Genomic DNA, 17,621 nt, shown 5'->3' with positions numbered 1-17,621 from the left:
TAAATTTATCTGCATGACTTAAGACTGTTAGTGGAAGCTGAAGTACCTGGAGAAAACACACAAACAAAAGTAAAACTTCATATTCATACACTTATTTATGGCCCGATATGAAATTTATAAAAGATGATTGACTTTAAATAAATTTGTTATGAATGCAAATATTGTGTGCTTGACCAATCACAATCTCAGCAGTCTAGCATTTTAATAGCATCAATAATATACATAAATATTAATTAAAAATGAAACTTGAACACTTGAACGTGCATCAAGGTGTAATCACAGAAACTAAATTTGGAAAAATATATTTGACTTTGATTTCTTAGTTTGGTACGTTTCCCATCCAATAACATGGAGGGGGCTGGGATTATGATCTATACTGCGACCAACCATCAAGGGGCAATCAAGATGTTTTGGCTTCACTTTTGGAACCTGTTATGTCGTTCATCTCTATGTACAGTTTATGGCCCGAAAAAAATATATATTTGTAAGATCATCAAAATTTCCCTTCCAGTTAAACTTGCAGATTCACACTGCAGGAAAGTATTAGTACTAATAAACTGTACAAAACGGAAACTTTAAGGAGGTTCAAACTTTTATTGTTGCCATTCAAAGTCAACCTCTCTTATTATATTATTAAATACCACAGCAGCATCTGCTCTTCAATCAATTTGTTGTCACAGTGAGATTTGTCTTTCCTTCAGCCACTGCTTGATCTGGAGAGAAATGGTCCAAATCTACAATACAACGTGTGGTGGAGACGGAAGGATGTGGGGGAAGAGTGGAGTAATGTGACCACAGAGGGGTCCAAACATATCATCCACAACACAGAAACCTATGTGCCTTATGAGATCAAAATCCAGGCCATAAATGAGTTTGGCAAAGGACCTGAGTCTAATGTGGTCATTGGATACTCTGGAGAGGACAGTAAGTAGATATACCCAAGATATAATATTTTTGATAGACACACAACACCATCATCGATTTATTTTTTTATACAAATAGCTTTTAATGATAGCGGTTGATTTTTAAGACTTTATTAGTGCAGCAGAAAATCCTCAGCACAAACAGAACCAAACCTTCTGACTTTTAACACATTATGTGAAACATTCTTATTTTTTTATGTTCAGAGCCCACAAATGCCATCACTGACTTTAGGGTATCAAAGGTCGACAGCACCAAAGCAAACATCCACTGGAAGTCTGTGGACCCAAACTCTGTCCAGGGAGAGTTCAAAGAGTACAAGGTGAGAAGAGCTACATTTTTGTAATAAAACGCACTGCAGAGTTTGTCTAGAAAATTTTGCATGGTATTTTCTTCTGTTGTTCCTTTCATTATTTCTAAAAGTTTCTTTTGTTTTAATCTCCTCACCCCCTCTGTACCTTTATCCTGTTAACCCCTTTCTTCTTCTTCTCCCTCCCAGCTGTATTACTGGCGTGAGTCCAGTATAGTCCCAGGTTTGATGGTCAGTAAGGAGAATAAGACCAAAGGGATCTACAGCACCACGTCCGAGCCATCTTTCATCCTCAGTGACCTGGTGCCCTACTCTAAATATAAGATTTTGATGGTTGTGGCCAATAGCCGCTTTGAGGGCCCTCCCAGCAACACTGTGGAGTTCTCCACTAAGGAGGGAGGTGAGGATGGCAGCTGCTCAATCAGTGTATTCCATCACAAATCACATATCTATAGGTTTCTCAAGGGACATTTTGAATCCAGTATGTAGATATCCTGCCTTCTGCCATATTTAGACCTTTGTTACTTTAGCCAGAAAATTCCTGTTCCATCCATTAAACCTGGAGGGGAATAACTAAAACCATCAGAAGTCAGTATGGCAGTGACAATCACACAAACGCTTGGTATGTCTTTAGTACATTAATGTAATAGCGCAGGACCATTTACAGGACTTTACATTTGAGATATCTTTTGACCCAATTGGTTGTCTATTTACCTAGAGAGCATGTCAGTATTAATGCCAGTAAAAGTGCCAGTAGTGTCAGTTGTTTCTTCTCTTTACAAATGTTTACATGTATGCATTTACAGTCCCCGATGCTCCAAGGTTCTTCAGGATCAACAGGAAGAGTTTTGACACTATCTACTTGGAATGGGATAAACCTTTGGAGCCAAACGGCATTCTAACTGGATATCAGCTCAAATATCAAACAGGTTGGCTGCTCCAATGTTCATACAAGTACTGATGGTGGCGAGGAATTTATGTAAAAACTCTAAATATTAGTTTTTCTTAGGTTTGGGAATTTGTCATATTCGTAATATATCTCATGAGAATTGGTCAAACAGATCTTCATTTAACCACTTTTAGTATTTTATATTGACTGCTAATTTGGAAGTGAAAATAAAGCTGAAGCTTCTAACATTATTATTATTACATCATACACAACTGCAGTATGTAGTAGTGAGGTAGATGAACGGGAGATCCAAAAGATCTCACAAAAAGTATGGGCAACAACTAGAAGCTTACTTATTGCGTTTATGTGTGTGTGTGTGTGTGTGTGTGTGTGTGTGTGTGTGTTTAGTCAATGGCTCCAGGGTTGGTCGACAACAGCTGGAGACTTTTCTTCCGAATATGACAGACTTCACCCTCCACCTGCCAGATCGATCTACCCGCTATAAGTTCTTACTGTCAGCGCTCACACAGGTGGGAGCAGGAGAGGTCTTCGCTGAGGAGTCCCCACACTTCACCAATGAGGGTGAGTCCAATGAGTGTTTTCATCAAATGACATACATATATACGTTTGCAAAATCCCTATAAGCTGCAGAGGTTTAAAGGGGACATATTATGCCCATTTTACCACAGTTGATACGGTTCCTTGGGGTCTTAATGAATTGTCTGTAACATATTTTGGTCAAAATACCACAAGGATCATTTTAAAACAGCACCTTTTTACCCTGTCTAAAACAGCCCTCCTCAGATTGAACTGTTTTGAGTGCCCCGCCCCCCTCAGCCCCGGTGAGCCTGGCTGCGAGAGCCCCAGCTCCTTCCACACTGTTGAGTCAACGTCTAGAGGTGTCCCAGGGTCCCTTGTTTATGCGGCCACTTAAATGTCTGACGGGTAGCAGCAGCTAGCTAACGCTAGCCGGGCTCCACCAGCCCGGTTAGCTCGCTCTTCCAAGGCCATGTAGCGAGACTCCCTACATGGACATGGTGTGATTATGACGTTTATTTCGGTCGTAATCCCATTCGACGCACTCTAGCGTATCGTTTCTGACATAGAGGAACCACAACAAATCGCGGGAGTTGTTTTTTTCCACACTTTTTGGGACGGTAGACATGCCATATACCCAAATTAACGTGTAGAAGCACTACAAAAAATGGATTTTCATAATATGTCCCCTTTAAGTAATTCGATTATGAGGCACATCTGACTAAAACGAACACGATATCACATGCAGCAATTCTGCATTTAAAGAAATGAATAAGGTTCAGGCTTAATTAAAATTGTGTTGACTGTTGATTCAACAGTGTTGACTCCACTGCATGGTAATTTTGGAGGATGCTAGTGGTGCTGTTTATATTAATGAGGCTAGCCAGAAGTATAATAGAATACAAGAGTGAGTTCAACTCACTGGTTTGTCTGTTACAAACCAGTGAGCTTGTAACAGACAAAGTCTAACCATATACCTACATTGGAACTTGGTTGCTTTGAAAGTGTGCATACATTGTGAGTCTTGTTTTGTAAATCACTGGAGGCCGTATGTATGGGTGAGCCTGTGTCTGTGTGTGAGAGAGGAAGATGTAAAAATAAACAGAAAGTGAGAAGGACTGTAGCCCTTAAGCAAACACAGGTCTCTTTGTGTATGACATTAAATGGAGAAGAGGAGAAAGAGCCGGTGTTTAACACTCTTTCTCTCTCTCGCCCGTTCTCTCTCTCTCTCTCTCTCACACACACACACACATACACACACTGATTGAAATCAGCCAGTGACCTTCTGGTGTCTCAAGTGGTATCTGCCCACCCATATAGTTTTGATTTTATTCTTCATGGTTTAGAGAAATCAACCTCTGACATATTTGAATTAACCTCTAGTCAACTCCAGTAGATCTTAAATAAATAGAACGTGATTGTTCTTTGAAATTGATTCTTTCAGAAAAAACTATGTCCCCTGTAATGCTGGGCAGACTTCATGAGAAACAGTTTTTAAATGGCAAAGAGTAGTACAGAAAAGAAAGATTAAACACAAACTGAAAAAAACTGTTAGATAGTGGAAAGCAAGAGAATCTGTTGAATTGACCTACCAGTCATTCTTGTTGACTCTTTCCGTCCTCTCTGACACCTCTCCCTTCTCTCCCGTCCCTTTTGTTGTTGTTGTTTGCAGATAATTTTACTGATACTACAGGTCTAGGTAATGGGGAATGAGAAGCACAGCGTGTTTGCTTGTCCACCCCCCCCCCCCCCTACACACACACCCTCAACCTCTGTGTTTCCATCTAAACACAGCAGCAGTGCAGTCCAATTTCACCCCCCTATTGTGTCGTTTAGATCTAGAAGCCCCTGCAGCTTACACCAGCAAAGCTGTTGCATTTGTGTCGATCCCTTTGGGTTTAAATATTTCACCCTCCACCTCTGAGTCAAATGAACCTTAACACAGACACCATTTTAATATATAGAGTCTGACCAATAAGATCTGTTTATGTACACATACTGGAGCACATTTAGAAGTTAGGTTTATTAAATCTCCAGTGTCAATCTTGGGACAATTAAAGCTTGAATCTACCATCCCTGTAAACACTATATTGAGTGGCAGAGCAGTTGTTAATACCACAACCCCATAATGACAAGTAAGTTATTAATGATATCAAACTTTAAGAGAAGAGAACATCACAACAATCAGCAGCATAACTGCGGAAGGTTCAGGGGTCACCTGCTCCCAAGGAATAACTTTAGCTTTATCAAGGAGGAAAGTTAACCTAAAAGTTGGAGGGTGTCCGCCTCCCAAACCCAATTTGAAAGCTGTTTCCACAAGGGATAAGCCTGGTAGTTTGAGGCTCTACCTCCCATTCGACTCTTAAGAAACTCTAGGAACCAAAAGTGAGCCTGTATTTAGGAAGTGAAGTGATCTACTGGGAATAATAAGGATCTATGAACTGTTTAAGATATGATTTGGCATAGTCATTCAAAGTCAGTTGTTATACTGCAATGCTATAGTATTAGTATGTCGGCTGCTTGTCAACAGCTCCAGCTATGCAAACTCTGCAACTAATATTTAAGTTTGTGATTTATTTGTAGTTTGCTTCCTATCTAAATTAGTTTAAACTTAAATGAAAACATTAAACATAATAATAATCACTTATCACAAGTGACCCAACCTGTAAGTAAATGTGTTCATTATTCCGTCAATTGACTCTTAAAGACCCGAAATCATCATATTTATGATTATTATATTAAATTGAGAACAGGTCAAAGCTCCAACTTAGAACAGACCAGACTGTGTTCTTACTCTGGGACTGAACTACTGTTGTGCTTTATTTTCTCATCAGCTTCTCCTCATCTCTCCTCTTTATGTTAAACTGCTGTATGTCTGCTAACATGTGCTGTCAGAGACTGAATAAGCCCACTGACCATGCTCAGGTCATCATTGGTTTTAAATGCTGTAGGTTACTCTCTAAATCCTTTCTAGTGAATGGGATATACATTGATTGAGCTCAATTACAGTATGCAACAGTAAACACACTGGGTATATTACATACTTCACACCCTCAAATTGTTTTGTATCATTATTCACTAAGTGGTCCTCATAGTTCACCCTGAGAGATACTGCACAATTGTCTTTTGCTCTTTTCTTAACTTTCAACTTTTGATTTCTGAGCCAGTCCGTGACGGTGCACTTTTACGATTCAATCTCACAGCATCACCCATCCTGTCTGCTATGAGACACAAGTTAGTCTGGTGTTGCAACATATTTATATACAATATATACATATTTAAACATCTATATGTTTAAATGTTTTTTTTCACTCATTGTCATTGGATACAATGTCATGAAAATGCTGCTGTTTTTGGCATGTGTTTTTGCGTGCGTGTGTGCATGGATGTGGGGTGGAAAGGAAATTCCCTTCCTTCCACTAGAATGGAAAGACCTTGGAAACATTTTTGATGAATCTCGCGGCCTTGGTGAGTGTGCCATGGAGGACAGACAAACAAAATTCGGCTTGGTTGCTCACTCAAGCTCACAGCTTGATTGTCTTGCTTCAGAGCTTTTTGAACACTCATATCACTCTGCCATCTTTATCCATCATTTGTTAACTGAGTCAGTTATACTCACTTAGAATAAGGTAAGGTGTACTGAAAATGACCTCAGCTTCAAGGTACTGCAAAGGTGAACATTTTTTCAATTGGAAATCATTGGAAAATGATGTGCTGTTTACGAGCCGGAGGTGTCTCTTAAGTCATTTACTACAAACAACATTGTATTGCACTTTACTTAACTGCATTTTCGCCCTTCAAGTCTGAAGGGCACTCACTCCAAATGGCATCAGCATCAAAGAGTTAACACCAAATGATGCCACCAGGGGATATTCTTCCATAATTTATGTCATTTTTCTGTTGCTCATCAATAGCCGATTGTTACATTAAGAGTAGTACAGAATGGTACTTATTTGAGTGCCACTTAAATGCAATGACACGAAAAAAAGTATAGTCTTTGGCCTGGGAGCTTAAGGCTCTACCTCCTGTTCTACTCCTCTATTTAGGGAGCAAGGAGATCTTTTGGAATATTAAGGTGATATGAGCTCTATAATATGTATTCTTAATGCTTTAATCATTTGCATTCTCTTCAAAGAGAAATTGGGACAGATGTGTAATATTATCATTTGTCCTCTTGGTGGCAGTGTCCTCTAAGTGTGTGTGCAGCACAGGGACTAGGCAATATTTAGCTTATCCCAATAGAGATGAAGTGAAAGACACTTGAGTGAAAACTGAAATCAGTTCCTGACTGATGATGATTCCAGTGTGTGTGATGTATGTTGTGTGAAATGATGGGCAGGATGATTAAGTGCAGCCCGTGGGGAAATCATGGAACTATGTTTCATCTCTGTGCTTCCTTGACTTTCTCCTATGTGTGTCAGTGCGTGTGTTTCAGTGTGTGTGTGTCAGTGTGTGTCTGCCTGTTTGATAATCCTATGGCTTGTTTAACCCTCTGCTCTCTCCCACCTCCTCCCTTGTAGTCAACCTTATAGACACCTCTGTGGCTTCAACTTTCACTCCCACTCCTCCTCCTCTCGCTTCTCTTCCTCCTACTACCATGGCTCCTACGACCATCGCTCCTACAGCCATTAGCACCTCAACTACTACCACTCCTAAAGCTACAACTTCTCCTTCTACTACTACGTCTACTACAACAACTCCTACTACCACCACCACTGCAACTGAGGCAACAACCACCATCACACCTCCTGTGCTAGTCACCACCAGGCGTACCGATCAGAATGTGTTGGGTACATGCTGTTGCACTATTGTGGTTTTAACCGTCTTTGTTGTGTTTAAGTTGATCTTGAATGGCAATTTGATTTATGAATATCATAAGAGAATTGCATTCTCCCAACTGACGAAATCAGGAAACTACATTAGGGCTGCGTTCCGATAAGCTGTTCTGTACCTACTGCACAAACAGTGGGGAATTACTTCAGAATATTGGGATGTAGCCAGCAACTATCCTCTGAGTCTTGGACTGAGATCCCAAATGTATTTTGCATTAAATGGACATTGATGATTTTTACGCTCTTGGATAGTATACCCTTTACACTTTGTAGTTAGGAGAGCTACATATTTCAAGTTCAGTTCGCCATTTTATTCTAGTTTTTAGGTTTAAATAGCTTTGGAATTCAATAGAAATTAAAAGTAAATATTGCAATTACACCTTTCATGAATTGAAAAATCCTCTGGAACTTTACTGTGGGTGAATTTTCTGTCCATGAACATTTCTACTTGGGGCTTGAGAGGACTATGTTCAGCATGAATCCTAACCTAAACAACCATTCCCTTAGAGATAGTACCATGCATAGTTCTAATTGGAGCTCTGTGTGACGCTGTTGTAACTGTGCCCTCTTTACCCCCTGCTTTTGACCTTTAACCCTTTACCCCCCGTCACCCCTTGTGTAGTGGCCCCGGGGCGGCAGATCTGGGATCTGACGGTGGAGCCTAACAGTAACTACGCTAACGTCAGCTGGAGACACAACTTCCCCGCCGGCAGCAGCGAGTTTGTGCTAGAGTTCACACTGGACAGTAAGAGACCAGACCAAGCCCACCTTGAGCTATCAACACCTAGCACTGAACTTATTAATGAGTAAACCAAAACTATAGTAGTGATATATCAGTGGAGATACAATATTTTTGCAAAGAGTAAAAAGAGTAGGAGCAAACTTTTTTTTTCAGCCAGTAGGCAAAATTAAAAAAATGAGCCATCATTTATTAAATTAAAACCAGCTTTAATTTAAAAGTTGCACTAGTCAATATTTTTGGTAAACAATTATTGAAATGACAAATAATTGAATTACATTTTATTCGAACAATTTTAGTTTCCATCTGCTATAGTTTATAGCAATCATCACTGTTTGCAGAGGGAATTGACAATTACTTGCAAACATTTTATCCACAAATTCAAAAAACTAACAAGATTCCAATGCTTGTAAGAGCTCATGTTATATGTTGTCACTTCCAATCTAAAAATTTGTTTAGGGTGTTTCACAGAAGACTCGAGAACATTCTCTTAAACATCACTGGTTGAATAATGCTCGGTCCATCTTTATTTATGAAATTCACATTAGATTTCCCTTTTTCTGCATCTCTGATCATATTCAGTCCTTTTACCAGCATTTGATCATTATTGACATGATCATAGGTCCCCTTACAGAAAAGTTAAAGAACGATTCTGCTCCAGTTATTTATACAAACATTTTTCATACAGACTTTGATTCCTCCTTAATGTTAGGGTCTTAGCCTTAACCCCCCAAACCTCCCTCTAAAGGGTTTTTGTGAAATGAAATGTGTCCTTGTTCCTGTCATACTCACAGAGCAACAGAGCAAGAGTAGGACAAATAGAATGCAAGAGAAAGAGAATGACAAAAGATTTTTTTTAAATATTAAATATGTTTTTACAACTCTTCTATTATATTTGAAGATCTCTTTAACTGTAGCAGTAACTGCTGTCACATTGGCCTGTTGTTTTTTATCAGCTTTTTACTTGAGGATGTGATATTGGCAGTTAATGATTCATTTCTCAGTTTGAACTTTAAAAGTGAAATATACTGGAGTCTGTGTATCTGTGTCTTTCTTGCACTCTTTCTGTCACTTTTGGTTAATCATCATCATTTCTCTACTTCCTGTGTAGACCACCATCACAATAGTTTCCTTTCATGCTGCCTGTCTTTGAATTGCTCTGGTTTTATCAGCACTGTCAGTGGGCTGTTGGGATTGCAATTGCTGAATTGTTTGAGTAGCATCTTCATGCTTCTATAATCACTTTCTCTTTTTTTGGATTGGGTATTTATTTTGAAGTCAGTTTATTTAAAACACCTCCTCCCTTCTTTACTGGTTGAGATTGAACAACCCACGGCCTTTAGAGTCTCTGGCCATTTCTAACAATTCAACACTCAATGAGTTAACATTAAGGACCGAAAGAACGAAGGGAGTGTTATTTATGTACTTGGGCAGTGGCTGAAATTCTTAATGATGTCTGAATGTTTATAGAAAGAGAACGGGTACGGGGGGGGGGGGTGATAGGACTGAACTTATAGTCTCCATCCCTCCCACCCATCCCTTGTTATTGAAAGTCAAATCTAAAGGCTTTGACTCAAAAAAGAGGAGCAGTGAGCCATTGCCATCACCCTCCTCACCACCACCACTTCCCATCTTAACCCCTTCATTTTTCCTCTTTCTTCCTGACTGTAGATTTGTGTAACCGATGCCTTTCCCAGACAAAAATTGTAGCCACTTTTTAACCATTAATAATCGGGGAACATAACACCCATATTAGTTGTGCTTTACTATTACTATGTTAGCATTTGGTCATAATATCATCCAAGAAATTCATGAACACTGAAAGCACAATTTATTTTTTATCAACTCTGAAAAGCTTCTATTTGAAACAGTCTAAATGTTTTAGACTTTCCGTCATTTTTTAATTCTCAATTATTTAGTAAATATATCCTCCTAAATTTAAATATGTAAGTATGTTAATACCTATTGACATTTAATTTCCTTCATGTTCACTCTAAGTCATCTTCATATGTTCAAGAAAAAGTACATATCACTCTAGAATACATCCTTCCTTCTTTCGCTCTGACATTTGACTCTTGACATCAGGGGCAGATCCAGGGGTGAGGCCCATTTTTTATTTTGTACTCTTTTTTTAGGGTTAGGGTTTTTAAGTACACAATGTGGTTAGACAAGGAGAATTTTTCAAAATGTATTCACAGATATCTTGCTTTGCTCAAAGCTATAGAGCTAACAGTAAACAAGGAATGACCTAAATATGTAACTTACTGAATCAGTTGTGTATGTTGAATGTTGGACATAAATTGGTATCTGATTTAGCAAAGATCCGCGATCAACTACTGGTTTACACAAGATAAAAATACACCTTGTAATCACCTAGTACCCCAGAACAGACAAACCAAACAATGGACTTTCATGTAAGATGTGACCTGAAGGCAGGGACATGCACAGACATTTTGTGGGGCAGGGGCTCAAGTTAGAAAAAAAGGAACTTCTCATAATTATTTTATAAAAGAATGTTCTAAAACAAAAAAATAATCTAGGAGCACATCTCTGACCTACTTACCAATTTATTTTAATACCCCCGCACTCAAACAAACAGAGAGATTTATTTTAACACAGAGACAATAGTCTTCTTTAGTATTCACAAGATTAATCACAAGAGCAGTAACAACAAAGAAACAATGCAACAATGTGCATGTTTTCTATACTTCTAAAGTGTTTAGAATATATTTACTATAACTGACTGCACCAAAAATTGCACTAATAATTTGTTTATTTTTGCACATGACAAAAAATCCTCAAACCTCTTTCAGTTTTATTGAAATAAATAACACTTCAAAATACCCACATCTTCAAACAAAACTGATAGACTCTTCTCTACATAAAGATGCAAACCAACCTACCCTTGAAACTACTATTGAGTTGCAACAATTCGGGAAGTCATTTCACCTCTCCAACTTATTTAGTTAATTTTACTGGAAAAAATGGATGTTGATAAATAATTAATGTGAAAATGCAAAAATACAGCAACTTTTTTGAAAACGTCAGAAAAAAGTTCTTAAAGTTTGGAATACATTTTATAAAAAATTGGGCATTGTGCTGCAGCCATTATTATAATGAATTGTTTGATTACTTTTAGTTTCACAAGTAAGTTAACCCTCAACTTCTATAGGCAAGCAGAATGCTTAATTGCCTGAAAACATTAATGATTCAATAGTTAATTATTATTATTACAATTACCAAGGACACACACACACACACACACACACACACACACACACACAATAACTGCTGGTGACAAGGACTTAGTTCAGTGTACCTACAATTCCCTCCTTTCACATTTTAGGGAGGGCTGTCCTTATCAAGTATTGATAAAGATTTATCAGCATACAAAAAACTTGTAGATCGAGTTAATTGAGGAGCCGGCAATCAAACTATAAAAAACTTTTCACAAATACACAAATTAGTGTATTTTGATTAGTTAAACCCTTATTTGCTTAACAAGGTTGCGATTGTGATAACATCAATAGTTGTTTTTGTCTTTTGGCTAATTAGCTGTAAACTGGAGGCACTGGAAGCTGAGTCCTTTGTTCATCACCATTCAGTTGCCCTTGAACTTTACAACTTCACCACTCAATCCTAAACACTAATCCTTTGAGGACTTTGCATGTGTTATTTACAATTGAACCATAATTTTGTCTCTTTTTTGTGTCTCGTCCTGGAGACACTTTAGTCATCTGTATTTGTAGTTTTTTTCTGTATATGGTTGAGTTGATTGCAGTACACGTTGTCAGACTGATGACGTTGAATTTGCCTGTGTTGTGTCTATTTGCCTGTGTTTTCTTAAGATGCAGTGCTTTCAGCTCCCTGGGCTGCTTTCTTCTCTGCATTGACCTGAAAACATAAAAATCACTATAACAATACTAAATATCAGCCATGGCCATTTTCATAGTACTTCATTTACTAATTATTGAAAAAGAGGTTCTTCGCTTATTTCAACCATTGGCATTTTGTTTGGTGGGTTTGAAGACTGGTTGTTAATAGCATGGCATTGGAATGAAAACAGTTGGTTGACTTCAGTGTTGTTAAATGGTTGAAAGCATGGTGCATGATGTCACCACCCAGTGCTGCCTTCTTCTCTCATCTCAGGGTCATGCTCATAGCTTGGCCATGCCATGACCAACATGTCTATTTGCAGGAAAGATGCGGGAAGTAGTCACTGTGTGATTAATTGAGACGAACAATGCTTTGCCACTTTAGCCCCTGATGTTACACAAGGAAATTCTGCTGCAGTCAAAATCTATCAATTCTATCTCGTTCAAACATGATGCAGACCTGCCCATTCCCAAGACATTCTAGAAGTGTGCATGTTTGAACACCAAAGTGGTGGTTTTGCCAGGAAGATCTGCTCCTTGTGCTTATCTTCGCCTTTGCTCCATTTCTTAGATGACATTTCTGGGGAGAGTTAGTCACTAAATATAGTCTCCGAGCCATAAAAGAGGAGAATGATCCTGAATGTCAGCTGAATTGAGCTTCAAAGTTTTGCTTCTCATCCGTTAGGTGTAAGTTTTCAATAGTAACATATGTTTGCTTCTGCACTATAAATAGGTAAATAAATCATAATGATGAGGTTGGGCACTGCATTGTTATCAGTCTCAATTCATATCACCAACCCTGCTATCACTCAGAGAAAAAAATCTCCCTTCAAAACATTGTGATGCTGTGATCTTAACTAGAAAACACAGGCATAATTGTGGTATGAAGGCCACACCCCCCGGAGTGTGATCGGCCTCTTTCTTGTGTCTCCAAGGCAACAAGACGGAGAAAACAGTACGAGTGAATCAACAGCCCCCCATTAGAGTGGCGGATCTGATCGCAGGTGCCACGTACCGTCTGAGGGTTTACTCCCATGAATTCAACAGCATCAGCAGCAATTATTTCACCTTTAAGACCCAAGCAGGTGAGACCACACCAGGCTAGGTGGAACCAGCGTTCCTGCCAGGTGGGCTACTGTCAACTGAGTAAAAGCTTGGTGACTTCTTAAGGTTTTGTAATTTTTCAACATGCATGTTCTTCCCAAAGTAAACTTCAGTCTATTACGAGAAGGCATTTCTCTCTTCTGTATGTGGGTACCACCAACTTTAACTTGTTTGTGTTTATGAGCTTTATCTATAAGAATGTTGTTAACATGTCAAGGAAATACACGTCTAGTGTAAGTTCTTATATTTGTTTGCACATAATAGGTAGAAAAAGTATATTTAATGCATCAAGATCTTCATCTTGAGACAGCAAACACTACTGCTCATCTACTGTCTGTGTAATATCAATATAACATTATAATCCAAATGTCACAATTAACTATATCATATCTACAAAACACACATGGAGGGAAACATAATATGTGTCCTGTCATTACATCCCTTACATTACATAAGAAATTATAGATCTTAGTCTGCTAGTTGGTTCCCCTGAATAAAGTGTGTTTTGCATTGTTACTTTGTTTAATAGTTGTCAGGCTAGTTACAAGCTGTTAACATGTACAAATAGCTGTTCCCAGCCACCACCTACTGCTGGATATGATAGGTTAACAACAATCATCAGTTCTACTGGAGCTGAAGGTGACCCCATGGCCATCACCACAACTGCTTGGTCTGATCTGCCATATGAGACTTATGATTGTGACAACAGTGTTGACAAGAATCTGTACATTGTTACAAATGCTGCTGCAAATACCTTTGCCTTTATTTTATTCTAATCCATTCAAAGTATTTGCATTATTTATGTTGGACTGAAACCTTGTCTTGAGAGTAACAATCATCTTTCAGAAGATATGTGCCTTATTTTTATGGATGAGATTCTGTGTACAACTGAATCTTGGATATGAGCTGGGGGAAATGCTGGTTCTGAGTTGAATGCTTTGCAATGTGAATTGATTGTCTTGTTTGTTTGCTCTGATTCATTATGGCCCTGAGAATGACTCACTGTGTTGCAACTCTTCCCTCTCCCTCTGCCCCACCCTGTGTATGTGCTTAATGTATGTCTCCAGCTTACATAGACCAGGTAGACATCGCCACTCAGGGTTGGTTCATAGGCTTGATGTGTGCTATTGCCCTCATCATATTGATCCTCCTCATCGTCTGCTTCATCAAAAGGAGTCGTGGTGGCAAATATCCAGGTGAGACCTGACACTGGGGCTTTGATACCAGTAATAGGATTATTCATATATTCCTTACATTTAACATAGAATTAAAAAAATAAACAAAAGGATTTTCAGCATAGACTCCTGACTTTTTAAGTTGTAGCGTATGTGGTTTATTTAGTTTTTGTGAAATAAAGTGTTTTGCCGCTATGTCAAATTACATATGTTTATGCATGCAAAATAACCTGAGGGAGTTGTTAGTGACACATCTTGAACACAATTGTAGATGCAGTTGTATTGTCAGTCCACATACAAAAGGTGTATAGAAGGAAATAATAATTACTGTTTCGAACCAGTGATGTGGCAGCCCATAGGCAGCTATAGCAGCCAGTAAACACAGGAAGCAGTCCTCTCCTCAGTTCTCCCATTTAAAAAAAAACCTCTGTATGGAGTGAAGACGAGACTCATATAAAACCAGAAAAATCAATGACACCAGTTTCATCATTGTACTTGGACTTTGGACCTGTGTAAATGAGGAGGATGGCAATGACCTGGGGCCTCATTTATAAAACAGTATGTACATTCTAAAAATGTATGTGTGTAAGGTCGTGAGGGTTGAGAGGATGTCGCACTTTGCTAAGCCCTGTGAGGCATATTGGGATTGGTGAATATGGGCTATACAAGTAAAAATGTATTGATTGGTGCATTACCATGGTTTAAGTGAAGTTTCCTGCTTTTGATCCTGATCTACACTATGTGATAATTAAGTGTATTCAAACTAAAAAAATGAGAATCGTGTTAATGTTTTACAGTTTCTTTAATATTTAGGTGGCTGCTGTGTGACTGGTTTCTTAAAATATCTCGGTAGGTCCTGACATGTGATGCTTATAAGAACTAACACCCAGTGATGAACTAAGTAAAGCAACAAATATACACACTGGAGTAAACAAGTTTTCAGTACTGAGTGTGGACCTGATGCACTTTACAAATCCAACCCAACAACTGAACTAAAACAAGATCAAAAGTCCTCTAACCTGCATTGTGTTCCAGTTTTATACTAAGATTAAACATAAAGAAAAGCAGAGATTTATTGTGTATGTTATGGATGTTTTCAAATTTAAAAATTGAAAGCTACTGAACTGGCATGATAAATCATGTACATTAATTACTTGTACAAAATTTGCCAAATCTGTTTGCTTTATACACGCATTAGTATGATATGATAGTAGGGAAAAGGTGATCAGCTGGCACATAGTGAACCTTAACACTTTGATAAATGAAGGTCAAAGACAAAAGTATGGAACTTAGTAATATTTTCAATCTAACTCCAGAAACTCCTCAATATGTGGATATTTTGTCGATATCAGCAAAAGGATAATTATGTCTCATTCGTTCTTGTTCCTTCAGTGCGTGACAAAAAAGATCTACCCTTAGACTCAGTGGACCATAAAGACCAGGATGGATCCTTTGATTACCAGTAAGTATAATTATACAGACTGTTCACTGCCTTCCCTAAGTACATCATCTGTATTTGTATACTTAACTTTCAAATAATTGGAAGTTCATTCGAAAATATGTTTTGGTCACAAGAATTTTCGGTAAATGATAAGGATTGTGTCCACTCGATTTTTTGCCTTAATTATTGGTGCCAGGTCCAGAAAATGTCAACAGCAAGTGATGCAAGATGGTTGAATGGTGGAAATTCAGATCAGATGAGATGTGCATCAATTATGATGGAGTTAAGCCAATAAGTCTAATGCTTACAACTTATTCATGGAGATCAGGACTCTTACCATCACTCGTGCAGCTAAGGCTCTATAGATACATTTCATAAACAAGTTCATGGACTGATACATTAAAAAGTCACACATGTTGTTGTTAACACATCCTTCATTTAAGGATATAACCATGACTTCCTTTGTAGGTCTTAATGCAGCTTCCCATAAAACCCGATGAGTTTGACTTAGTAAGCAGGTAGCGTTAATGAGCTGCGGTCAGCTGACCCCTTCAATAGAGTGGTCTGACAACAGACAAAAATATTTGGTAGTGATAACACGCTAAACTTGTGATTGGCTAAACTGAAAGTTGTGGGCAACATAAGAGAGTTGTTTCATGTACAATATACTGTATAGAGGCATAAGAGTTCAAATGGATGAAAATGTTCTCAGTCAAGCAGCTGATATACAATGAAATCCTACTATTCCATGTTCAGTTTACCATCCTTGCACCACCTTTTTCTGGGTACCATTTTTTAAGCAGGGCCACATATGAAAATGACACATGCAATGTTGTGCAAAAATAACAATTGAGCCTACACAGTTTACCATATTTCTGTAATGTTTGGAATTATTGTATATGTTGTAGAATATGTTGGTGAATGATGTGCCTTTATCTCCTTCCAGGTCCCATTGAACTTTGACTAAAAACATATTGACATTAACCTGCTTTCTAAACCTGAGATGTACATGTTCTAACTCTGTGAGAGTGACAGTGCAGCTTTTATAATTGATTGTAGATACACTTAGATGAAAAACAACAAAATTTAAATGTGACTGACATTTGATCCTAATGATGAAATGACAACAGTAACCTGTGATTGCCCATATATGAGCGCACATACAGTCACAAGAATCTGGGCCTTTACAGTATCCACACTATCTACACTCTTTTTTACATAAATGAAATGTACACACATAATTAACCTCTTTGCTAAAATTATTGTAATGCTGTGTGTGTTTTGTGCTTAATGTGTGCTTTTGTGATTCATGCATCCCCAATATTTGAGATCCCGCACTGTTTGTTAATCAATAATGGATCTAAAATTAACAATCAACCCCTATTTTACACTCAAGGTCATCGCTTTACTCTGATTCTGTCCCTGGTGCTAATGCAGCAATCCCACTCCACTCCAGCTCTGTGTCTCTGTGTTTTAGTGTGTGTGCATAAAGAAATTACATGCATGTATCATGTGAGGCTTCTCTGTCACCTGTCCTCTTTCTTTCTCTGCACATATTCTATCTTGCTGTCTCCACTTTTTCCTCACATTTCGTCTGTCTCCCCCCCCCCACGCTGAAATGGGTCATCTGTCCCTGACAGGAACGAAAACGAAAACAGGTACTTAAACTTCGGCACCGCATTTTTCGCTGCCTGTGCATGTCGGGTGGAGTCGGATGTTTCGCCTGAGCTGGGGAGAGGGGCTGTGGATAAAGTGTAACTTGTTTGGGTCTGCTCAAACAGGGACAATCAGCATTATT

General features: G+C 38.4%; 1 protein-coding gene across 11 annotated transcripts in view; it reads left to right on the top strand.

The window, feature by feature from the left end:
* Positions 1 to 17,621, top strand: part of nfasca (neurofascin homolog (chicken) a) — an 87,216-nt gene that overhangs the window by 60,496 nt on the left and 9,099 nt on the right. For 3 of the 11 annotated variants that reach the window (XM_062412236.1, XM_062412257.1, XM_062412229.1), the window contains 12 exons: positions 702 to 924; positions 1,128 to 1,243; positions 1,421 to 1,631; positions 2,038 to 2,160; positions 2,529 to 2,702; positions 4,330 to 4,356; positions 7,178 to 7,447; positions 8,112 to 8,234; positions 13,039 to 13,188; positions 14,275 to 14,403; positions 15,196 to 15,231; positions 15,775 to 15,844. In XM_062412236.1, coding sequence (XP_062268220.1) covers positions 702 to 924; positions 1,128 to 1,243; positions 1,421 to 1,631; positions 2,038 to 2,160; positions 2,529 to 2,702; positions 4,330 to 4,356; positions 7,178 to 7,447; positions 8,112 to 8,234; positions 13,039 to 13,188; positions 14,275 to 14,403; positions 15,196 to 15,231; positions 15,775 to 15,844 — 1,652 coding nt within the window. Of the gene's footprint in view, positions 1 to 701; positions 925 to 1,127; positions 1,244 to 1,420; positions 1,632 to 2,037; positions 2,161 to 2,528; positions 2,703 to 4,329; positions 4,357 to 7,177; positions 7,448 to 8,111; positions 8,235 to 13,038; positions 13,189 to 14,274; positions 14,404 to 15,195; positions 15,232 to 15,774; positions 15,845 to 16,769; positions 17,482 to 17,621 lie in introns of all 11 variants that reach the window. The other 8 variants (XM_062412285.1, XM_062412278.1, XR_009924666.1 and 5 more) reach the window with 7 other exon arrangements.

This window comes from Platichthys flesus, chromosome 2, assembly GCF_949316205.1.
Source record: "Platichthys flesus chromosome 2, fPlaFle2.1, whole genome shotgun sequence".
Classification (NCBI taxonomy): Eukaryota; Metazoa; Chordata; class Actinopteri; order Pleuronectiformes; family Pleuronectidae; genus Platichthys; species Platichthys flesus.
Note: the sequence above shows the minus strand (reverse complement) of the source record. Positions and strands in the feature narration are given on the sequence as shown.